The sequence below is a fragment of the Populus trichocarpa genome, chromosome 7, assembly GCF_000002775.5.
Source record: "Populus trichocarpa isolate Nisqually-1 chromosome 7, P.trichocarpa_v4.1, whole genome shotgun sequence".
NCBI classification, from domain to species: Eukaryota; Viridiplantae; Streptophyta; class Magnoliopsida; order Malpighiales; family Salicaceae; genus Populus; species Populus trichocarpa.
In genome coordinates, this window is record NC_037291.2 from 12,291,728 (window position 1) to 12,316,162 (window position 24,435).

At 32.5% G+C, this 24,435-nt stretch overlaps 3 protein-coding genes across 6 annotated transcripts; 2 read left to right on the forward strand and 1 right to left on the reverse strand.

Moving 5' to 3' along the window:
- Positions 1–6,331, reverse strand: LOC7490191 (diacylglycerol kinase 2). 3 transcript variants are annotated; one of them, XM_002309918.4, is made up of 8 exons: positions 6,151–6,322; positions 4,786–5,988; positions 4,069–4,444; positions 3,894–3,970; positions 3,059–3,178; positions 2,282–2,446; positions 751–888; positions 1–595 (listed from the first exon to the last, which is right to left on the reverse strand). In XM_002309918.4, the coding sequence occupies exons 2-8, from the start codon at positions 5,896–5,898 to the stop codon at positions 443–445; spliced, it is 2,142 nt and encodes a 713-aa protein (XP_002309954.1). In that variant the 5' UTR covers positions 5,899–5,988; positions 6,151–6,322; the 3' UTR covers positions 1–442. The 3 variants fall into 3 exon arrangements, 2 of the variants coding, with proteins under 2 accessions (XP_002309954.1, XP_024461412.1); XM_024605644.2 differs by lacking the exon at positions 2,282–2,446 and having other exon boundaries at positions 6,151–6,328; XR_002982970.2 differs by lacking the exon at positions 1–595 and having other exon boundaries at positions 2,282–2,411; positions 6,151–6,331.
- A 2,790-nt stretch (positions 6,332–9,121) lies between these two features.
- On the forward strand, positions 9,122–12,944 carry LOC7490190 (magnesium transporter MRS2-F). 2 transcript variants are annotated; one of them, XM_024605821.2, is made up of 6 exons: positions 9,122–9,556; positions 10,012–10,284; positions 10,929–11,057; positions 11,539–11,684; positions 12,213–12,327; positions 12,483–12,944. In XM_024605821.2, exons 1-6 carry the CDS (start codon positions 9,215–9,217, stop codon positions 12,762–12,764), a joined length of 1,287 nt encoding a protein of 428 aa, XP_024461589.2. In that variant the 5' UTR covers positions 9,122–9,214; the 3' UTR covers positions 12,765–12,944. The 2 variants fall into 2 exon arrangements, with proteins under 2 accessions (XP_024461589.2, XP_024461590.2); XM_024605822.2 differs by lacking the exon at positions 10,929–11,057.
- A 5,800-nt stretch (positions 12,945–18,744) lies between these two features.
- On the forward strand, positions 18,745–23,796 carry LOC7466781 (magnesium transporter MRS2-F). The gene is made up of 7 exons (XM_002310509.4): positions 18,745–19,203; positions 19,705–20,082; positions 20,599–20,811; positions 20,970–21,098; positions 22,532–22,677; positions 23,152–23,281; positions 23,373–23,796. The coding sequence occupies exons 2-7, from the start codon at positions 19,741–19,743 to the stop codon at positions 23,652–23,654; spliced, it is 1,242 nt and encodes a 413-aa protein (XP_002310545.2). The 5' UTR covers positions 18,745–19,203; positions 19,705–19,740; the 3' UTR covers positions 23,655–23,796.
- Positions 23,797–24,435: the final 639 nt, after the last annotated feature.

Consider the following 24,435-nt stretch of genomic DNA (forward strand, 5'->3'; position numbering starts at 1 on the left):
GAAGCCGCAAAAAAAGATTTTGGTAATCAAATGGGGAAAACTCAAAGGGTACAGACGTTTCTCTCTTGTTTCATTTCTGTTTTTAACATGTAAGGAGTGCATTATCATAACAGGAACAAAACGGTCATTAATCTCTCATGGCTTCCATTTACAATGCTCCGGTGTCAGCTGGTTTGCATTTCCGGGGGCTGTCAATCTCACCTTTGGGTTTCACTACAGCCTCTACAAAAAAAAATGTGGTAAAGAGGAAATCCCGCTGTGGTCAAAAAATAAAAAAAGAAACAAGGAAATAAAGAAGGATGTGAAAGTGGAATCCCTCCGTGGTTAAAGAGAGTGGGTTCAGGAGGAGGAGGAGGAGGAGGAGGAGGACAGGCAATGTGTTAGTGGGACAAAATGTGAGAAATTAAGAAGCAAAAAGGGGGAGGGGTTTAGAAATTGGAATCTAGGAGGAGAGATTGAGGGCCAATTGCTGGAGAAGTAATTTCTTCTGAGATGCATTGATAATTCCTTTGCACTCAGCATCTGCCAAGACCTCTGTCATTATTGCAGCTGCATGGCCTCTGGGCTCCTCCGAGGCTCTCCTCAACATGAACACCTGAAACATACCGAACGAACGAGACATCCGTGAATTATAGTTAGAAAGGGCCAGATGAAAAATAGAGATGATCAATAAAAGACTAGAATGGCAATAGATGCTATAATCATTCGAAGTGAATCACTTGTAAAATCCTAAGGACCCTCATGTAATACCTGTCCATCATGTTTTATTTCTAAGCAACCAGGTTGATGGATGAATGGTTCCCCATCTATCTGAACTGGGAAAGAGCTTGAAGCATGTATCCTGATTACCTTCCCTTGTGCTAGCCTCATAGCTTGTGAAAGTCCAACCTGAACAATAGAATGAGCGTTAGGCAAATAATAATAATAATAATAATAATAATAAAGAACATCTCTTGTAACTTAATACAAAACAAAATATCAACAAACATTTGTAATATTCCTCTAAAAACAAAAGAAAAACGAAACAAACAAAAAATACATGCTACAGAATCAGAAGTTTTACAGGAGAGCAACATAAAAAACAGGAGGACCCTTTGCATGCAACATCCAAGTTCTAAAAAGCAGGCACCACAAACAGGCTTAGAAGATTATTCACTCCTAGTTATTTAAGTGAACATGATTTTTGAAGATAACAGAACCCGCTCCAACCAAATGCTACAAGGCACAAGAATATATAATACTTCCCAAAGATTTTAAATTCTTTCGGTTCTCAAATCCTACAAGTTTCATGAAGATCAAATCGTGCCATGTTACTCAGAACTACCCCATGTTCTCAGCAAAATGCAAAAAGCCTATAACACAAATCCCAAGCCTTGAAACAATATTAGAGAAGCATGGCCATGCATCTTCCCAAATTAATGCACATGGAACAAACCTCAATGCGGAAATGTCCTGTGAGGTCTCCTTCCCTTCTCAACTAAAATAGGTCAATCAGTAATAATCTTACTGAGAACCTTATGCGACTTTCTAGATACAGCTGCCCAGAGGGAGAAGATAGAATATAGATCAGAGAAGATGTGTGAAAAGGCTGTATGGAAAATTACTAAGATTATTCTTAGAGTCCATATCCAACCATCTTGGATAAAGAGAAAATGACAAATTTAGAATCTGACAGAAATTACAAAGTCCTGTATTTCTCTATCATTGAGATCCCAATAGATACCACCACCATCCATGTTCTAAAAGCTAGAAATTGGATTTGCTTTACAAATGAGGATTTGTGTACAGAAAAGAGAACTATGGATAGCCAGTTTACTAAACATTGCCTTTTTTTGGCCTAGAGCAAACCTTCCAGTTCAACAATTGATTTTTTCCCGTCATACCTGGTCCAACCCTTTAAAGATCTGCCATCATCTTGCTCAATCCACTTGAATACCATGACAGGGCTTCTACATAGTGATTGACATACATTTGAATGAGGGTAATAAAATCCCACAATGAGAAACAAGCTCCCTTCCAACCATTCAGATGCTTAAAAACCCACTCTAACATGGGGCCTAAGAAAAATTATCAACAGCGGATTGCAACCAAGGGACCTCCATAATAAACTAAATAAACTATAGGCCTCGTTTCATGCAAAGTAAATGATAAAGACAGATATATTTTCAGGAGCTCAGAAATCTGAAGTTTCCTTAGATGAAAAACTACACAAACACTTACAACTATCTCTCATATACAGAGTGAATGATATGAGGGAACTTATTTTCAGAAAATGACAAACCTGAAGTTTTCCGAGGTGCCATGCTCCACGGACACTTACAACTTCAAGCATTTTATCTTGCATGGATTGAAGACTGAAATCATCATCATGCTCATAGTCATTTTGCCAAAGATCTACACCCCCCATATAGCTGCCAATGTTCAGCACAATTAAACCCTCACAATCCTGGAGGGAAGAGAAGGATGAAAGAACACAGAATTGAAAATATGAAAGAAAGAAACATGTTTTAAATGCAATTAAAACAAGAAAGAAAACAACCCAAATACTAAGATCAGTGTTGACAAGAGGCACTCGCCTAGGCGCTCCAGGCGAGGCGAGGCCCCAACGCCTTTATTAGCCTTAGATGTTGGAATTCAATGAAGTGCCGCCTAGGCAAGTGCCTTGCAAGTGGGTGCAAGGCATTAAGGCTAGCACCTGCTTGAAGTTCTTTTTTTATGTAGGATTTTTCTTTCTTTTTTTAACTAATTTATGTTTTGACCTATTTGTCCATTTTTTAACTGATATTTAATTTTGATTTTTAATCTATTTGGCTACTTGCTACTTTTGTTATATATTTTATATTTTCTTTTGATTTTCTAATGATCTAATCTTAATTGGGAAGATATATATTTTAGATGTATATAATATAATATAATATTACTTTTTTTTTTAATTTATAGCATATTGCCTTGATTCATTCAAGTGAGCACCTAGTGCCTTGGGCATTTTACAGGCTTGGCGCCTTTTAGCGCCTTTCACCTTTGACAACACTGACTAAGATAATATCTAATCAATTACCTTTGGAATCTGTATGTCTTTCCCATCAACTTCAAGCCAAACCTGCCATGGTAAGTCAGCACAAGCTCTGTCCATCATATCCCTGGCACCTTCTCTGGCATATCGCAGTTTATTGACAAACTGCACATTACATTTTAATTAGCCAAGTTCCAAAAGCTGAGTGAGAAACATAGATCACAAGATCTAAGGCACTTATCTGAAATATAAAATTGAAATTACTCTAGAAAGGAAATGAAAGCTGCAGCAACCATAAGCACTTGTGCATCTAGGGGGTTCGTCATAGAAAAGGCACAATAGTTTATTTATTCTTTAGTCTCACAATGCAGTCAGCATTGTCTAGCAACAATATCTGACGCTAAAGATCTAATAACCTGATTATGAAATTGATTGAAGTTGTCCAGCTGCAGGACAACATACAACAGCATTTTCAGCCAAAACACTCAACCAACCTCACAGACCAGGTTTAAGAAGAAAAAAAAAACTCAGGAGATATCCTATAGCAAGCACGCATCCAGTAGCATTTCAAGAAAAAAAAGTGGTCAACTAAGCACATTTGAGTGAATATAAAGGACAAGCAAACAAAAAACTGGATGAGAACAAAGGATTCAATAAAAAAGATTCTAGCATTGAACCTTCTTTTCCGCTCAGAAACAGGGAGATTTTAAAAACTGTACTGAAGAGCCAGTATCCCTTGGATTTTAAAAATTGTACTGATACATTACTGTCCAGCACAGTGCATGCTATGGAAAACTAAAACTCTTTTGAGCGAAGTATCAGGCAAATGGACGATTGATTAACAACATAAATGACAACCCCTGTACAAAAATATAGCTACCTGGCTACTAAACTTCTCAGGATTTTCCTGACGTGTTACATGGAATTCATATGCAAGCTTAGCATCACATCCAATACCTGCAAAAGCAAAATTGACAATGGTTAATAGATTGATGAAGCAATTTATGAAACAGATAGATGAAAAAAATCCATGAGTAACAACTCCAGATATCTACCTAAATAATTCATCATGAATTTGGATTGCTCTTTTTCCATATACCCTTCTGAATTCTCTTCTCTGATATTTACTTTCCAGCGATCTAGCATTGTAACTGCAGCATGGTCAATATCTTGCAAAAGTGTGCTTAAGCCACCTAGTCCATCAAACATTGAGAAGCCTCTTCCCCATTGCAAAACCCTTGACAAATCATTTCCTGTACCAAGGGGAAGAATAGCAACGGGTGGTGGAGACTCAAAGTTGTGCCTCTCAATAGCATCAAGGACCCATGAAACAGTTCCATCTCCACCACAGACCAAAACTCTAAAATACCGCACCTTGCTAAATAACTCCAAACCAATATCAGGCCCCTGGGAACCACTTAGTTCAAATACCTGCAGTGAAGGATTATGAAATTCAGCAATATAACCTACAAGCTACATGCAATGTAAATGAGAAGATGTTATTATTCCTAACCACCACAATATCGAAGTAATGCCAGAGGAAAGAAAAGCCACTTTTTATTTCTTAAAAAACATTCATCAGCAGTTAATCGATCAGATGAAGTCCGAACTATAGCACTTAGAGAGCACATTATGAAGATTCCAAAAACAAAAAACCATGCCTACAATTAAAAAAATTGCTGGAACATGACAATAAAAGATGATGAAAATAGATTTTGAGGAGTTAAGGATCCACTTTTCTTGTGACAACCACTAAAAAGCTAAATCCTCACCTGAACAGGATTCAACAGCATGTTTAGTGTCCTTCGAAGATAAGGCCCAAGTTGACCTCCACTCTTGGAATTAATAAAAACCAAAAGGGGCCTTGCATCTTGAGCCAAATCAACCAAAGCATATTTCTTAACTTGTTGACAGATAGCAGTTCCACCTTTATTATGCATTAGCCCATTAAGTGTGCCCTTAATCCTGCCATTCTTCTTTAAGCAGTGGATATTAGTCTCGCTCCTGCATCTCCTCAATCCAGCAAGACCATTCAACACAAAATCAAGGCTTCTATTGGCAGTTGTTGCATCCTGCAACTTACCATTAACAGAGCGAATGTTTCCTTGTTTGCCTCTGCTTTGCTGCTTGCTTCTCATCTGCCTACGAACATTAGAGGCTATAATTTCCCCCTTGATCAAACTTAAGCTGTTTCCTCCATCAACTTCCTTCACACAGAGCGGTGAAAGAATAGACCTCCTAAGTGGACCCAAATCACAAACATCACCAGATTCCTTAGACAATTTAGCATGACATTTCACATGAATGAGCCTCTGACACCACAAACAATGCCATGTCGGAGAAGCATCAATAAAAGGAACACCACACGGTTCATCACAATAAGAACAAAAGGCATTCATCTCAGGAATCTCATCCATATTAAACCATCTCTCCGACCAATGATGCCGCACATGACAAGACCCTGCTTGCGCAATACACTTACAATCCTTTACTGCAAACTCTGAACAATGAAAATGAGCTGCCGCACCGCAAACAACACAACAGTGCACAAAATCACTACACAACAAGGCATTATCGCCATTATAAGGTAAAACCAATGAAGTCAAACAAACACAACATGTAGACGGCTGTTTTTGACCATAAGCTAAATCTTCAATCCATAAATGACTAGACCGTGGAACATTTAACTTTTTCCAAACTTGCTTCTTCGCTTTAGCCGCAGCTTTAACCCATTTCTGAGATGCTCTTTTATGCCATTTAATTAATCCATAAACAATAGTTACAAAACCTAAAGCAGCAGTAATTAACCAGGCAATAAAAGATCCACTATAATCATCATTAGAGCTTGTAAGCACACGTACAAGCGAAATTCCCAATCCAATCATTTCCAATACCCTAATCTCACATCACCATCAATCAAATCCAAATAGCAATCCTCACCAAACGGATTTTCACTTCTTCGGATTTCCAATTTCCTTTCAAAATCATAACAATTAAACAAAATCAATAAGCAAATAATCATCAAAGCATGCAAGAACTGAGCAAACTAAGATAAATTGAGAATATTAAAACATAATTAGTGAATCAGATCCAATAATTTGAATTTAAAAAGGAGATATACAAAAATAAAATGAGACCCGGTAATTAGATGTGGAGAAGAAGGTCATGAACCCTGGAAAAGGAGATCGATCGTGATCTTGATTTGAGTGAGAGAATATCGGGTTTCTTGTGAGAGAAGAAAAGAGATTTTGAAGTAAAGGTGTAGGGTTTATTTTTTTTATTTAATAGTTTTAGAGAGAGAGAGACCGGGAATGGGCGGGCGATATTTTTTATGCGCAAAAAACGCGGGTTGCCTCGCTGGGTGGAAACGTTGTGGACACTGACAAATTACGTGATTGTGCTTATTTGTGGGTTTTGTTGAATTTTACAGGAAAAACCCCATCTTAGGCCTTATATTTTGTTGGTTTAGCAAATAAGCCCTTATGAAAAACCTCATCGAATTTACCCGATATCTCATCAATTGTTAACCTAAATGAACTAACTTTTAAGCCGATTTCGAAGACTTTATACCCCACAGAGAGAGACTGCATTGCTTTCAATCCCATTTAGTTGGGTTGAATTGATTAAATGTTATGAATATAAGGGTAAATTTGATGAAAATTTGTATGGGAGCCTGTTTATCAATATGAAAAAACTACATTTCAATCCCATTTAGTTGGGTTGAATTGATTAAATGTTATGAATATAAGGGTAAATTTGATGAAAATTTGTATGGGAGCCTGTTTATCAATATTACAAAACTACAGGGGCTAAATTTGGTGTTTTCAAACTTTTCGGTGTTTGGATCTTTTGGTTATTTGCATTTACCGTGCTGTGTTTGAAAAGTGGCATGTTTGGCTTGGCTGGCAAAGATTCTGTATCTCAGGTTCACTGGCAGTACGGGATGTGACAGGATAGAGAATCTGGATAGGATTCTTATTGGATGAGTAAATTTACCTAAATTAGTAATTAAAAATATAGATTATTTGCTTTCTTTCTTTCTTTAATTCTTTAATTCAAATCTTTGATCCAATATCTAAAAAAAGTTATTTATTTATTTTTAATTCACCAGAATGTAAGTTGTGCATTTTAAAAAATTTATGAAAAAAAATTAATTCCGATTTAAATGTAGTTTAATTTTATAATATTTTTATCATAAAAAAAATGATTTGCATAAATAAAAGGGTTAGCTTTTGTCTTACTATATGTAATTTTTTTCCTTGAAATCATCCATTATGAGCCACTAATATATTTCATTGATAATTCTTTACCGTGCTATGCTGCCGGTAAGATTCTATGTTAATTTTAACATAAAAAAGAAAAAGTCAGTGTTGTAAATTTATTTTTCACTGCTATAATTTTTTTAATTTAGAATTAAAAAGATGTTGTTTGTTCTTAATAAAATAAATTGATAGAGTTTTGAAAAAAATGTAACAGTAATTAAATATTGAAAAGAAAAGTTGATAATCCTTGTAAAAAGTAAAAAATAAATGGACATATAAATATTTGATCTTGCAGTGAGAGACACTTTTCAAAAAAAATTATTTAATTATAGGGTAATTAAAATAAATATTCAAAATAAAAACAATAATTTAAATTTTATAAAAAAAATATTTTTTTAGTCTAGATTTCCTTTTCATATTAATGTATTGTTTTTATTTAAAAAAACATATCTTTTTTATTAGCATTGTGATTTATTGAATAAAAACTAAAGATAATTAAAATTGATATTCACAAAAATTCTAATGATTTAAAATAAAAAGAAAAAATATATTTTTTAATCAAAACTTCATTTCCTTACTAACGTGTTTCTTTGTTGTTGTTGTTTTGACAAAAGTACGTGTTTTTTTTATTAGAAGAATTATTTTTTGGATAAAAAATTATAATAATATTAAAAGGTAGTTCTAATTAATAAATTGGCCAATAATATTGACACAAATATATTAAAAAATATAGAGTAAAAACTATATGAAAATACCATAAAACAAATATTTTATTTGAATTGAATATTCATTAGCAAAAGTTTAAAAACCATATATAATAATTACAAAAGCATAGGTTAAAATTATAATAAAAGTTCTAATAATATTTGAAAATTATGGTATAATTGGATAATTCTTTAAATATCATTTTAATAAATTTATTTTAAGATAATCTTATCATAAAATGAGAAAAAAGAAGTCAAATAAAAAATCAAGGGCCATTTTTTAAAATAAGATATGCAACTAGAAAGATGGGCTCACGTGCTTTTTATTTAAAGTAGACCACTCGTAGTCTATCCCTACTCTTTTTTTAAATTGAGTTAATTGGATAAATTTATATATAAATTTTAACATCTCTTAACCTAAGAACATAAAAAATATATTATATGGACTTCTAAAAACTTATTTCTAACAAAAAAAAAATTAGGTTAAAAACTAAAAATCAAATGAAAAAAATTGTCAAGCTCCTATTTACTTTTTGGGGTATCATTAAAGGTATAAATCACATCTATTGAGTTTTTATTTTAAAATTCAATTTATAAATACCAAAATCATAATTATTGGTAGCCAAAACTTGGCTACTAGAGAGTTTTCGCTCTTTTTTTTAAAGATAATTTTGTCTCTACTTTAACAACAATTAGAAATTAAAATGTAAACAAATAAAGTTTTTGAAATGTAAAAGTTAAAAAAAGGAATCAAATTGAAGTTTTTCCATGCTTTTATGAATAGTGCGAATGGAAAAGGATTTATTTTCAACGTTAATTTTAGTCATTGATTTTTTATTTTTGTTTTAAAAATAACTTAAAATTCAATTTTGTAAAACAATGTTTAATTTAATGTAGAATATTAATTTCCACATGCGAGAGCATGCTAATCAAAATAAATCTCAATACATTATACATATAAACCTTTAAACACTTGTCAGTCCAAACTCCAGCCCGTAATATCTCACAGATCCATTTCGAAATTCCGTTAGCCACGTCATCTTCCCTTCCCTAATCTGGCGCCAAGTCGCTTTTAAGTTTTTTTTTTTAAAAAAAACACGTACCACAACCAGATTTCATTTTCCTTTTAAAACACTTCTAGGTTCCGTTCCAGTTTTCCCGAAAGTAAAAAAAAATAAAAAACCCTAAATCACTAAGTGCTTATCAACAAGAATCACTCATCATCATCATCAGCCATGGCTACAAAATTAAAGAAAGGAATGCCAGTGGTAAAGGCATGGCTAGTGATATCAGAATCAGGTCAGTCTTCTATCGAGGAAATAGGGAAACACTCGATGATGAAGAGGACTGGATTGCCTGCACGAGATCTGAGAGCATTGGATCCGGTTCTATCGTATCCGTCGTCGATTTTGGGACGAGAGAGGGCTATTGTTGTGAGTTTGGAGCACATCAGGGCTATTATTACCTCGAAGGAAGTGCTTTTGATTAATTATAATAATCCTCTGGTGGTTCAGTTTGTTCAGGATCTTCAGCATCGTATTGTTTTTGGTAACAATAATGTCACTTCTCCACACCAGGTTTGTGTATTCATTTCTCATATGATTTGTTGAAATCATAATAGGGGTTGAAGGGAATCCTGTTTCAAATGTTCTGTTCTTTCTAACACTGTAATGAGAGGTTAGTCAAATTGTCTGCTAGTATGGTGCTTTTCAGTTTCACCATGGACATTGATTTAGACAGCTATGGTTTGCATCATATTTCGACATTGCAAGTTATAGCTAACAGTAGGCATGAAAAAACTACTTCCAGTTCTTCTATTCATGAACTTTGTATACTGTTTTCCCCCGCTAATAAATATATAAATTGCTGGAGTTATTCTCTGATAATATATTTTCAAGAACTAGCATGTAATTTGCGAACAGGAGATTCCAAGAAAATGGAACTCATGCTCTTTACGCAAATCACCTCTTCTGTTTTAGGTAACACAAAGCAATCTTCTAAACTAACAGAGCTCATTGTTATCTGTTTGAAGGCAATGGATCATACTGGTAAAGAAATGGAGGACGCAGCTGAGGTTACATGGGGTTCACCCTCATTAAATACACTTCATTCTTCAGCAAAAAGCTTAAGCAAGAGGAGAGCTCCAACTTGTAATTTTGTAAATATGAAAAGTCAGGAAATAGAGGGTGAGGGTGCAAATTCAACAATAAATGTTTCAGTAGCTGCAGGTTCCAAGGCGCTTCCTTTTGAGTTCAAAGCACTTGAAGCTTGCCTTGAATCTGCTTGTAGGTGCCTTGAAACTGAGGTACATGGTTATCTATTATTAGTCAGCATTAGTATTTCATCATCTGATATTTTAAGCAAGTAGTTTAACCATTATATATTGCTTGGGTTTCAGATATAAATAAATCAACATTGTTTCAATTAGATTGTTTATTGATTCTTTTGAATTCTGATAAGCTTTATATGAGGAAATGGAGCAATTTAACTCCAAATATTCATATCAGTCAGCATTGGGATTTCATCATCTGTTAAATGTATACCAGCTAGTCTTAATTCTTGCAGTTAAGCGTTGCTAATTTATATTTTTGTATCTCAATTTAGGCGATTCCTCATTGATTAATTGCATCTACAGGTGTAAGAACAATATTAAATAAAGGATTTCTGACTAAATGGACGTATGAGAAAAGGCACTAAATTTCAAGATAAATCATTGCTGCATGAATTTCTTCTTAGCAAATTTTGCTTTTATTTGAATTATCCAAGCCAAGGCCCTCGCCAATAAGATTTGCCAAAAATAAATTGTGGTGTCTCCTTAAGCGAGAAGATCATTTCTTATTCTTTCCATTCTGGCCTTATGTTGATCACATTCTTAACTTGCTCAACTCATTAACTCCTTTCTACATGCTTTTAAATTGAGGTGCATCTTTTTTCTTCTTTTTTTTCAAGACTCGGACATTGGAGGAAGAGGCATATCCTGCTTTGGATGAGCTGACTTCTAAAATTAGCACACTCAATCTTGAACGTGTTAGACAGATAAAAAGTCGTCTTGTTGCTTTATCCGGTCGCGTTCAAAAGGTAGATAACATGCTCTTGGATGGTTGTAGCTATCAAAATATCCTTTTCTTCTTGCCATTATGTGTGAAGTATGCTACCATAAGCTTGTGAAACTGGATTCATTTTATTGGATGTCATCTTTCTATCCTGTGCATAAGATCTTCCTGCAAGGGTATTCTTTCTCTGCCGCGAATTGGTTTCTGCTCGTCGTCGTTGTTTTATACAGGCTATAAAAAAGAAACATTTTTTGTGTTCTTCATAATGCATCTGCGAGTGTCATTCTGTCTCTAGGATATTCTATTGTTTGGATTTTGGAACCGAGTTAAATGGTTTTGTTCGAGAAAAGGTATTTATTCATAATTTAATCTTCAAAGATTAATATTTCTATGCATGCATGGTCATATATCTGTGTATATACCCCTAAAGTACCTGAATAAGCAATCATTTTCATAGGTTCGACTTCCTTACCCTACGTTGAAAATTTATGAGCTCTTTATTGCAGGTGAGGGATGAACTTGAAAATCTGCTGGATGATGACAATGATATGGCAGAAATGTATTTGACAGAAAAGGTGGTTGCTCGTGCAGTGGATCAAATTTCTACCATAGAGGAAGTATATGACGGTGAACGTGAAGTAGATGATGAGAGGTTCTTCCTAATCCCACAACTGTGATGTTTGTTCAAAATCTCTATATTTTGCACGAAACCTTTGTGTACTTGGTGTAAATTAGCCACCATGCTTTAAGATCTCAATTTATGAACATTAGTTTTATCGTTCAACAATTACAAACTACATTGCTAGCTCTTCCTTATCAATTATTATTCCCAACTAATGCTCTTTCCTTAATTAAAAAGGGTGTGACTGGTGTTCATAAGTAAACTATAGCGCTTACTCTTTCTGTAGTCTTTTCCCTGCATTCTCAGTTACTTTGGCAATCAGCATCTTTGCTGTTAACCCCTCAAACTTAATTTTATGCAACACTTTTAATTAGAGATGTGAACATCAGTTGATTGAACTCTATTGAGAGTTGAGTTATTATGGAATCAACAATGGCTGTGAGTAAAAATTTGTGATCTTGATGCTTGATTTGGAACAACAGACTTTATTACTGCATTGTGATAGTAGTTTTAACTTGTCTTATGCTGTGCAATTTACTCTACAAAACTCACCTGCAGTGTTGATGACTGCTCTGAAACCAGCACCAGCGTTAAGCCAGACATCGAAGAGTTAGAGATGCTTTTGGAAGCATATTTTGCACAAATAGATGGCATCTTACAGAAACTATCCGGTGTATGTGCCTATACCTGGTGCACTTATTTCTCTTGTTTTCTGGTCATTCTTAATTATCTACTTCTACATGGAAAGTTTGCATTGTTGGATAACAGAGAAACTCCTGAGAAAACTTAGCTACATCGAAGTCATTTCATTTTTTTCATGCTTTTCAGATGAGTGAATATGTGGATGACACAGAGGACTTCATCAACATAATGTTAGATGACAAACAAAATCAGCTGCTGCAGATGGGAGTGATCCTCAGCGCTGCAAACATGATACTCAATGCAGGCATTGCGGTTGTAGGATTCTTTGGAATGAACATTCATGTTACACTGTTTGATGGGAAACCAATACAATTTTGGGAGACTGTGATCGGTACATGTGGAGGTTGCATTGCTTTATTTCTAGTTCTTTTAGGGTGGGGTAAGAGAGAAAAAATATTGGCTCTGTAAACTTGCTCGCCTATCTCTTTTAGTGTAGGTGGTCTTAATTAGGCTTATTTGTCACACGCCATGAAAAAGGAGGAAAAAAGAAAACAGCTGCGGAGAATTTTACTAGAGGAGTTAAGAAATCTCATGCAATGCCAACCTTTTCATTTGTTTTATAATTTCCAGTCCTGCTGCATTCTTCTTCGTTGTCGTTTTCTTCTGGTTCAATGCCACCATTTTCAACTATATATTGCTCAAAGGGTAGATTTCACTCCCGTGTGGTCCCTCAAGTTTGAAATAATAACAAAAATCCTAAATTCTAAAAATAACAAAAATACAACTGAAAAACTTGGAAAAAAAAGTAGTAAAAGAGAAAGAACAAAAAGAAAAAGAAAAAAGACGACCCTTCTCTCCCGTCTTTCCCCGCTGTGAACCAACATCTCTCCTGCTTCTATAGACTAATTTAGAGCATTATTTTGAAATTAGAAATCATCCAGCAGACCAGTAAGTCCTCTCCCAACAACACGACCATCTAGACTTGTCAAAGAGACGCTTATCCCACCTGATTTGCTCTTTGTTCCTTCATTTTCAATGGGCATAAATGACCCAAATAAAGAAAGTATCTCAAAAGGCTTGAAAAAGAAAAAAGAAAAAAGAAAAAAAAGTATCATGATTTTGAAGTCGAAGCAATGAGTTGGTAGTCACATCCTAGAACTCACAACACTTGAGTAAAAACTATCTATTTGAACTGTGCTATGTCATGAATAAGATATTTGTTTTATATATATATATATATATATATATATATATATATATATATATAGATTTTTTGATGTATTTTTATGGTTAAAAAATTATAATGTAAATTTAAAAATTTATACATACATATAATTAAACAAATTAAAAACTATGTATATGTATTGATAAAAAAATAAAAAAATTATTAATGATAACTAAAAATAAAACTAGAAAAATCGAGAGACATATATAGATTAAGATATTTAATCTCGCAAGACATGATATTTATCATGTTGTGTTCGCTAATTTTTTTTATTCAGATATTTTTTTTATTTAATTAAACTATAATAAAAATAGACATATGTATTGAACTGATTGAATAAAATAAAAAAAATTATGAAGGCTGTACATATTAGAAATATTATCTGAAAAAAATATTTTTATTCTAAAAAGTAAGTTTATCTATACAAAAGATAAAAATAATAAATTATAGATAAATCAGAAAAATCTCTTCAAAAATTAAATACACACAAAATAATTATAAAAAAAAATCTATCCAAAATATGATAAATAAGGAAATAAAAATAATCACAGATGAGCGATATCAATCAAAATATAAATTTAAAAATTATTTTATAAAAAGACATGAAAAAAAGATATTAATAGAAAAAAATTTAGAAAACAAATAACAGGTCGGGTGTTATGGCTTAACTTATCAAACCTATGATTTGGGTCATGAACTCAACCAAGCAAAATAATTTTTTTATCTTAAATTTATACCTAACATATATATTACAAAAGGGTAAAAAAACAGTCCAATTGTGTTGGGCCATAGGCCCGCACACATGGGTGGGCTTTTAAACCTAGGCCCGCGCGTCTTAGCTTATTTTTGTTTTTTCGATATTTTTATAGGAGTGGACTGTTGTCCACCCTTATTTATTCTAAGAAGAAAAATACACAAGCATTGTGTCATCTGCAAGCCTAGATTTTGGCCACCACAATGACGGAAGACAAATTAGAGCAATGTTTTTTTTTTTTGTCAAAAAAACCTAATTTAAAGCCATTTCAACCCAAAAAAACCCCACTAACGCCCTCGAAACACTCACAAATCAATTAATCAACTTAAAATACCTGGAAAAGAGTTTAAAAATATGAAATCAAATCGGGTTAAATTTATCTTTCGCAACTTAGATTTATTTTTTCAAGCAACATTGTGGGTCCAAATAATAACCATCAAGCCCCTCTCATTTTATATAACATGTGGACACCATAAAAATTCATTTTGGTGATAAGAAATTATTTGAATGGTGACTTTTTTTTCCGTCAGAATTTAGGGACTCTTTTCTCTCTTCTCTTTCTAATAAGGACTGAAAAATAATACAAATAAACTTTTGTACCAAAACTAATTTCGTTTAAATTTTAAGGGACTTAAATGGTATAATTTGTGTTATTTTTAAAGTTTGAGGATCTAAGTGTTGTGTTCGCTAATTTTTTAAACTAATCTTACAAGACAAGATATTTACCATGTTGTGTTCGCTAATTTTTTTATTCAAATATTTTTTTTATTTAATCAAACTGTAATAAAAATAGACACACGTATTGAATTGATTGAATAAAATAAAAAAATTATGAAGGTTGTACATATTAAAAATATTATCTGAAGAAAATATTTTTATTCTAAAAGGTAAGTTCATCTATACAAAAGATAAAAATAAATAAATTATAGATAAATCAGAAAAATCTCTTCAAAAATTAAATACATACAAAACAATTATAAAAAAATCTTTATCCAAAAAAGGATAAACAGGGAAATAAAAATAATCACAGATGAGTGATATCAATCAAAATATAAATTTAAAAATTATTTTACAAACAGACATGAAAAAAAGATATCAATAGAAAAAAATTTAGAAAACAAATAACAGATTGGGTGTTTTGGCTTAACTTATCAAACCTGTGATTTGCGGCAACTCAACCAAACAAAATAATTTTTTTATCTTAAATTTATATCTAACATATATATTAAAAAAAAAGGGTAGAAAAACAGCCCAATCGTGTTGGGCCATAGGTCCGCATACATGGGTGGGCTTTTAAACCTAAGCTCTCGCACCTCAACTTGTTTTTGTTTTTATGATATTTTTATAGGGATGGACTGTTTTCCGCCCCTATTTATTCTAAGAAGAAAAATGCATAGATAACGTGTCATCTGCAAGCCCAGATTCCAGACACCACTATGGTGGATGAAAAATTAAAGCAACACTTTTTTTATTCACAAAACCCAATATAAAATCATTTCAACCCAAAAAAATCCCCACTAACACTCTTGAAACACTCACAAATCAACTAATCAACTTAAAATACCTAGAAAAGAGTCCAAAAATATGAAATCAAATCGGGTTAGATTTATCTTTCTCAGTTTAGATTTATTTTTTATTGCAACATTGTGGATCCAAATAATGACCATCAAGCCCCTCTCATTTCATATAATTTATGGACACCAAAAAAATTCATTTTGGTGGTCGGAAATGACTTGAATGGTGACTTTCACTTTTATCATCAGAATTCAACGATTCTTTTCTCTTTTCTCTTTCTAACAAGGACTAAAAAATAATACAAATAAATTTTTGTACCAGAACTAATTTTGTTTAAATTTTAAGGGACTTGAATGACATAATTTGTGTTTTTTTAAAGTTTGAGGATCTAAGTGTATTTTTCATATAATTTTTGGCACGCACATCACTCATGTTTGACCGTTTTTTTTGTTTAAATTTTGATCTTTATTTTTTCAATTTTTTCCTTACCTAAAAAAATCAAATCAACTAGTTTTTAGACCATGTTTGTTTCCTGGAATTCACTTTCCGGAAAACCACTTTCCAAACTTTCCTGTGTTTGTTTTTCATTAGGAAAGTTGGTCAACGGAAAACACTTTCCAGTTAAAGAAAAATTTGGTTTGGTTTTCAGGAAAGTGTTTTCCCTTTTGGCTGTGTTTGTTTTTCGGAAAGTGGTTTTTGGGAAACCACTTTTCAAACTTTCTTGTGTTTGTTTGCCATTAGAAAAGTTGGTTAACGAAAAACACTTTCCAGTCAAAGGAAAATTTGGCTTGGTTTTCAGGAAAGTGTTTTCCTGGAAAATTTGGGCGGAAAACACTTTCCAGAAGTTGTGAAAAAATTAGAAATGTCATTATTTGCTGATTATATCAAATTTGATCCTCAAACTTTTGATTGCTATATATAATTTATTTTGAATATTTATTTTTTTATTCCATCTCTTAAAATTTAATTTTTATATTAATTTTGGTCCTTATTTTTATAATTGCTATTTGCTTTTTCCTTTTCATTTTTTTATTGAAATTTTTTATCTATCAAATTTGGTCCTCATTCTTTTGATTGTTACTTATTTTATTTGAAATAATTTATGAAATGTTAATTATTATTATTTTAATTTCTTCACCTTTTATTTTTTTTTAATTTTTTAGATTTGATCTCTATTATTTTGATTATTATTTATTTTATTTGAGATAATTTATGAAATTATATTTTTTTTCAATTTCATTCTCATTCAACTTTTTAATTTGTAAGATTTGTTTCTCATTATTTTAATAAACTTGAGAAAAATAAAACATTAATAAGTTATTTTCCAGCTCATTTTCCATGACATAACCAAACACTGGAAAGTGTTTTCCAACTTATTTTCCATTACACTACCAAACATTGGAAAATACTTTCCCGGAATTCACTTTCCCGGAATTCATTTACCCTGTAATTCACTTTCCAAAAAGAAACTACTTTCTAGCAAACAAACGGGGCCTTAATTAGATCAAATCATCAAAAACAAAAATTTGAAAAACAAAGTAAATTATAAAAAAATATACAATATAATCCATAGTGTTCTCTGTATGTGTGAACTATATATAGTGAACACCCCCACGTATTTTCGTTTTTTTTATCTAATAATACTCGGAATATTCTATTAGAACCACAAAAAACATATATATTCCTTTGCTGTTGCAGGCCCAAAAGTCGTTCCTCTTCGTGCCATCTTCACTACCATCAACGCACAAAGAACTTCAATTCTATAAATCTGGGATTTTTGATCTTTTTGAGAGATTTTGAATGCTAGATGATGGCGCGTGGAAGAGGAGGTGTGGGATTGGAAAAGCAAATAAAAATTTAGTCTTGTTAGAATCCAACATATTTGATTTTGTATTAAATCATGGATTTGTATTTGAATTTCTCTTTTAGATTTGTTTTTAATAAAGAGGGCGTAAAAGAGAAGAAAAGGTTGGATGGAAGAAAAAAAACATGAGTGGTGTAGTAATAATAATTTTTTATATTTTAATATATATGAAGATATTATTGTTTTTTTATTGATTTTTAAAATTTGTTTTTTACCAAGATTTCAAAGTAGAATATTAAAAACTTTGGTTGTAAAGTGAAAAAATAATCAAACCATAAGATATTTAAAGTAATTTACCATATAAAAAATCATGCATATTACATTGTATATGCATAATCACATGTATAATGTGTGTGTGCATATATATATATATATATATATATATATATATATATATATATATATATATATATATATATACACATATACATATTATAATCATAATTATTTTATTAACTATATCTTATTCTACATTAAAAAAATCTTTTTTAATTATAAATTTATTAAGAAACATTTTATCATAAAAGTAAAAATTCAATAACCACTTTTATTGCTAACTCCATCCTCAATAATCACTTTTAATCAAATGCATTTTTCTATCAACAACTACAACCATGTTCAATCTCTAAAATCAAGCACGAAATTAATTTTTTTTTACAAATTGTTTAGAATCAATTTTTTATTATAATTAAATTTAATTATAATATTAAATTTAAATTTAATTGATAAATTTTAAAAATATATAGTTCAATTTATTTTTATTTTCTATATTATTTTTATCTTTTTTATTTTATTTTTTTAAAAAAATATAAAAATCCCTAGGCAGATATATATATATATATATATATATATATATATATATATATATATATATATATATATATATATATATTGAAGAAGATAGTTTTTAAATTTATCAAATGATAATACTTGAGTGTTTGATTTTGTCTAATAATTTAATACCTGTCATAATTAAAATGGTGCGAACCACACAATGGCTTGTCGTATACGACAAGAACTCCTAAGACGGAGTGGTTGGTCGTAGTGGACGCAAATTAACGGTTGTTTAAACCTCTTTTCAGGCTCTAGCCTCATTTTTCTCTGTAATCTCACGCTCTTCTTCATGATTACTTGCAAAGCTTCAAGCTTCAATTTTGAAACCAACCCGTGTCACCAAATCACTTTAAAAAGAGAGAGACCTACCGAGTTTACAAGCTAAGTGTACCCATCCTCGTCAAAGCACAGGAGTCTCGTGCTCTTCTTCTTCATAAATCGAAGGCCGCAAATGGAAGAGCACCTTGACAACCCACTTAGCACAGACAAATTAAGGAGCCGAGAAGCTCCAAAAAGAGTAAAGAGAAGACAGAAAGAAAAAGTGGAGGAGGAGAAGGAGAGGGGCACAGTATAGGCAGTGGAATTTATTTCTTGGCTGCCGGAAATAAGGCATAAAAGACATGATTCCGGTTGGTTGATATGGTGGATCACGTCATTTATAACTGATGGCCAGAATAAAACAACAAAATACGATTCTCTTGATTGAATATTTCAGGTTTGTATAATATTTCTTTTCCCAAATAAAATTAGTCAACGCTGATGTGTATTCAATCAATTCGGAATGGATGATCTAATTGATTAGGACTTATTAGTGACTCCCTTGAAATTAAAGATTGGTCTTTTCTGATTTTAGAATTCCAAATTTAACAAAACCACTAAGGTTTTATGAAGTAGCGTTTCATGTCCGCCCACTTTATCTTATTCTTTAAAAAGAAGAAAAAGGAAAATCGATTACGACCCCCCAATTAATCATTATCATCGATGGTTTTGAAAAATGTTTTACTTATTTGATGAAGTATGATACAGATGTGTAATGGAATATAATGATGGGATGGTTAGAATATATTGATGAGGTGTCTCTTTTTTATTGGTTTCACAAGTCAAATGGTGCTCTTTCCGGGATGTTTCTATGACATTTCCTAGTTGGCTTGCCGGAATCTCTGTCTCAAATCTCAATCTTTCTTTCCTTATTTCTTCTCTCTCTCAACTTTCTCAGCAACCAAACGTCGGTTAAGCTCCAGTAGCGGCCACCATGGCTTCGAAATTAAAGAAAGGCATGATAGGGGTGAAGGCATGGCTGGTGATATCAGAATCGGGACAATCGTTTGTAGAGGAAGTAGGGAAGCATTCGATAATGAAGAGGACTGGATTGCCTGCACGTGATTTGAGAGCATTGGACCCGGTGCTGTCATATCCGTCGTCGATTTTGGGAAGAGAAAGGGCTATTGTTGTGAACTTGGAGCATATTAGGGCTATTATTACAGCAACAGAAGTGCTTATGATTAATTCTAATAATCCTTTGATTGTTCAGTTTGTTGAGGATCTTCAACATCGGATTGCTTTTGGTAATGCCAATGCTACGCCTCCACAGCAGGTGTGTCTTTACTTTGTAATAATTTCTGTATTTTGCTCATCTGGGGGAAAAAAAATTGTGCACAGGAGTGGTTTTTATTAGCTATGATTTTTATTTGTTATTGATGCATGTCTTATCAGTTTGGTTTAATGATGGGAATTTGAGAATTTAGAGTGGCCAGTTTTTATTAATATTTTCATAACTTGGAATGGAAACGGCCTTCATATTGTAATGCCCGGAGTCCATCAATACAGTCTTGGAAATCCCCTGTTACCTGTGTCCGGAGCTAATAGTTAGCATGCAAAAAATCACTTCGGATTCTTCTAAAAAATTATTATTATTCAGAGCTACATTCTCTGGAGTTGATACAAGCTATGAATATAAAACTGCCGAGGTTATGTTTCTGATCTGAGTAGTATGTAACACAGGGGGATTAAAGAAAATGAACTCAACATTCTTTTTAACCACAACTGACTGATTCTTTTTGGGGAACACGAAAAGCAACCTTATAAACACAACATTGTTTTCTGTCCAAAGGCAATGGATCATGATGGCACTGGCTTGGGGGATGCAGCTGACACGACATCTCCAACTTATAATTCCGGAGATATGAAGAGTACGGAAATAGCGGGTGAGAGTGCAAATTCAATGATGAATGATCTAGTAGGTGCTGGTCCCAAGGTGCTTCCGTTTGAGTTCAAAGCACTTGAAGCTTGTCTTGAATCTGCTTGCAGGTGCCTTGAATCTGAGGTATGTGGTTTATCTATAGGAACTGCAGCAATAGAGTTTCACCATCTGAACTTGTGACAGGAGTAGGTTAGCAGTTGTTGCCTGCATTTTTAATGTAAATAAATCTAAGGTGAATTTGCACACTCAATTGAAGTACCGTCTTTTTTTTCTCTTTCCAGACTCAGACATTGGAAGAAGAGGCATATCCTGCTTTGGATGAACTGACTTCTAACATCAGCACACTCAATCTTGAGCGTGTTAGACAGATAAAAAGTCGCCTAGTTGCAATTTCTGGACGCGTGCAGAAGGTAGATAACATGCTGTTGGATAGGTGTAGCCATCAAATACAATTTTTTTTACTTGCAATTATGTGACATGTGCTAAAATAAATTTGTGAATTCCAATAGATGCATTTTGTTGGATGCTGTCCTTCTATCATGTGTATATGATATTCCCTTTGACTGTTTGCTTTCTCTCATGCATATTTGCTTTTGTCTGCAATTTCTGACATTGCTGTCTTTTACAGGCTTAAAAATGGAAATGATTTGTTTATTTGCTCTGCATGATCCATCTGCGAGGATCACTCTGTGTCTAGGTGACTTCTATTGTTTGGATTTTGAAACTGCAATCTATAGCCTTGTTCAAGAAAAAGGAATGATAATTAAATGCAATAGGAGACTGAGTGACGTGAGCTTTTATATTTTATATTTTTTACCTTTTGATTTCTTGGCTAACTATTGGGGTAACAAACTCAAGATTTATTTAAAATTAAAAGGTGACATAAGCAAAGCAAATCTGGTAGGCGGTGAATTTCTTGGCAGTTGAAGTTTCAAAGTTTAAAGAGTAATACTTAATACTAGTTTTTAATTGAGCTGTTGATGTTACGGAACTAAACATGTTAATACATGAACTATGGTCTGTGCATATTAATTGGCTATATGATCAGGTAAACTCCTGTAATTGGTTTTCTGTTTTTTTTTATCAGTTTCTATGATCTCCATGCTGTGGTATTAGTAGTATTATCGGCCAATTTTAAAATGCTTGAGTGTGATTTATCTGTTATTTACCAAGTCTGTTGACATTTTTATACCCAGCCGCAGCATCTCAAATACAATATTAATTAAGCTTTCATGATTCAATCTCTCTAATTTGTACGTAGGCATTCAATTTGTGTCAGCATATCATCATTTGGAGTTAAGAACTTTGCTTTGAATCATGAGAATGATGACATTGGATCTTTTCTTTCCCTTGGAGGTTGAAACATGAAGATGCTTTAATTGGTCAATGAGGCTGTTTCTGTGTCTATAACCAACCTTGGTTTTGAAAATGATAGTTCTCCTAAACTCCATGGAAGTTCTTGCGAAGGGAAAGGAGTTTTCAAAGCAATAGCTTGACTTTTATGCATGATCTGATTTTGCAGCGTGTAGAAAGACTATCATAAGTATTGGTTCTGCACTTCATATGCCCATTACAGTTTGTTTTACCATAATGCTGTCTAGGAAGGAAAATGTTCCTCCAAGGAGGCTTCTAGAAGGTCTTCAAGTACAAGCATGCCATGTGTAGAAACAATGTCTTTATGCGTTGGGGCACAGAACATGAAAGACTAATGTAACAGGACATATCAGATTAATATGTCCATACATACATGATATACATGCATGCATAAACCTGTAAAGTACTTGGATATACATTGCATGCTTTCTCAGTCATTTCATGTAATTTTACGAACTTATTGTTGCAGGTGAGAGATGAACTTGAACATCTGCTGGACGATGACAATGATATGGCTGAAATGTATTTGACAGAAAAGATTTATGCTTATGCAGCAGATCAAACATGTTCAATAGAGGAAGTATATGATGGTGAACAAGAAGTAGATGATGAAAGGTTCTAATTCTATCATTTTTTATGCGTATCTAAATATGAAAATTTGCATAGAACATATGCATAATTAGTAAACGAGACGAATATGGCCTCTATTAATTTTTGATCTCTTTATCATCTAGAAATCTGAATTATGAAGTGCGTGCAATTTTTTAAAACCTTTAGGGATAAAATGAAGTAAATTTTTATGTACAAAATTGGTTCAGTAACCATCAGATCTCAATGCCATGTCGTGGACATACTAACTAGTATTATCAAAATATTTGGCAAGTTACTACTCTAATACTTTTAATCAAATATCTCTTTCATTTATTTCTGCAGTAGTTTTCTTCTTTTTGTGCAAAATAGACTCTATTAGTGTTGGTTATTATAAAATTTATGTGGTAATTTGTATCTTTGTCATCGAGTCGAGTCGAGTCAACGAGTGTAATGGTTTGCAATTTCTTTTTTCTAACTCACACTTCACCTACCCTACAGTGTTGATGATTCCAAATCTGGAGATGACTCTGAAATCTACACCAGCTCTAAGCCAAATGTCGAGGAGTTGGAGATGCTTTTAGAGGCCTATTTTGCACAGATAGACGGAACCTTACAGAAACTATCCCATGTATGAAGCTCAACATTTCTGTCACGTTTAATTACATTAAAACTTTTTTACAAAAATTAATTACATCAAAATCATTTTCTTCCTTTTCTAGATGCGCGACTACGTGGACGACACAGAGGACTTCATCAACATAATGTTGGATGACAAGCAGAATCAGCTGCTACAGATGGGAGTGATGCTTGGTGCTGCAAACATGATACTCAATGCAGGCATTGTGGTCGTAGGACTGTTTGGAATGAACATTCATATAGAACTCTTTGATGGTAAACCAATACAATTCTTGGAGGCTGTGATTGGTGCATGTGGAGGATGTGTTGCTCTATTTATAGTTGCTTTAGGATGGGGTAAGAAGAAAAATATACTGGCTCTTTAGACTTGTTTACAAAACTCCCCCATTTACTTTATAGCTTTTTAGTGTATGTGGGCTGTAGGCCATTATTAATTATTATTATTATTATTAACAAAAACTAAAAGAAATGATGCTTTTAAACCACAATAATAGTTTTTTTTTAATCTATGTTTTGTTTTACATGCTTTCATATGGGTTATCGAGTTTCATAATTATTATATGGTACACTTAGTTTATTGGTTATGAAGTTTCATAATTATTATATGGTTTGGCATTTCTCATGACCCATGTTGTATATTTATGTTGTATATTTGATGAATAAACCTTGTTGACCTGTTTTTTTTTTTCGTAATTGATTTTTTTTTAAATTTTATCATTTAATATTGAGTTGATTAATAATTAAGGTTAATGATTTATTTTAGTTTGCTTTTTATGAGGTTATACGGGTTTTATGACTCAAGTCATGGGTTTTCGGGATAATTTGGATTGACTCTGGTCGTTTTATTGTGTTTTTTTTATATTGATTTTTTTCTCAATTTCATCCTTCATCAATGTGTTGATTGAGAATTGAATTTTATAATGGTTATCCTAATCTCACAAACCGAGTTGCAGGTTGACAGGTTAACTCGGGTTGATTCCTGTTGTTTTTTTTTTTGTTTTTTTTTTTAATTTTATCCTTTAATATTTGATTAATTAAGAATTGCATTTCATAATTTTTTTTAATTAATTTTATGAGGTTATTTTAATTTTATAAATTGATTTATGGATTTTAAAAGTTAATTTTCTTCTCTTTTTAAAATTCTCA

Excerpts from the sequence above, each read along its gene's own strand:
- LOC7490191 (XM_002309918.4), bottom strand. The coding sequence starts at position 5,898 with ATGATTGGATTGGGAATTTCGCTTGTACGTGTGCTTACAAGCTCTAAT. Across the intron at positions 4,445-4,785 it reads TGCTGTTGAATCCTGTTCAG|GTATTTGAACTAAGTGGTTC; the intron begins GTGAGGATTTAG and ends CCTTCACTGCAG. Across the intron at positions 3,179-3,893 it reads CTGAGAAGTTTAGTAGCCAG|TTTGTCAATAAACTGCGATA; the intron begins GTAGCTATATTT and ends TGTAATGTGCAG.
- LOC7490190 (XM_024605821.2), top strand. The coding sequence starts at position 9,215 with ATGGCTACAAAATTAAAGAAAGGAATGCCAGTGGTAAAGGCATGGCTA. Across the intron at positions 10,285-10,928 it reads GTAGGTGCCTTGAAACTGAG|ACTCGGACATTGGAGGAAGA; the intron begins GTACATGGTTAT and ends TTTTTTTTCAAG. Across the intron at positions 12,328-12,482 it reads TCTTACAGAAACTATCCGGT|ATGAGTGAATATGTGGATGA; the intron begins GTATGTGCCTAT and ends CATGCTTTTCAG.
- LOC7466781 (XM_002310509.4), top strand. The coding sequence starts at position 19,741 with ATGGCTTCGAAATTAAAGAAAGGCATGATAGGGGTGAAGGCATGGCTG. Across the intron at positions 22,678-23,151 it reads CAAGAAGTAGATGATGAAAG|TGTTGATGATTCCAAATCTG; the intron begins GTTCTAATTCTA and ends CCTACCCTACAG. Across the intron at positions 23,282-23,372 it reads CCTTACAGAAACTATCCCAT|ATGCGCGACTACGTGGACGA; the intron begins GTATGAAGCTCA and ends TTCCTTTTCTAG.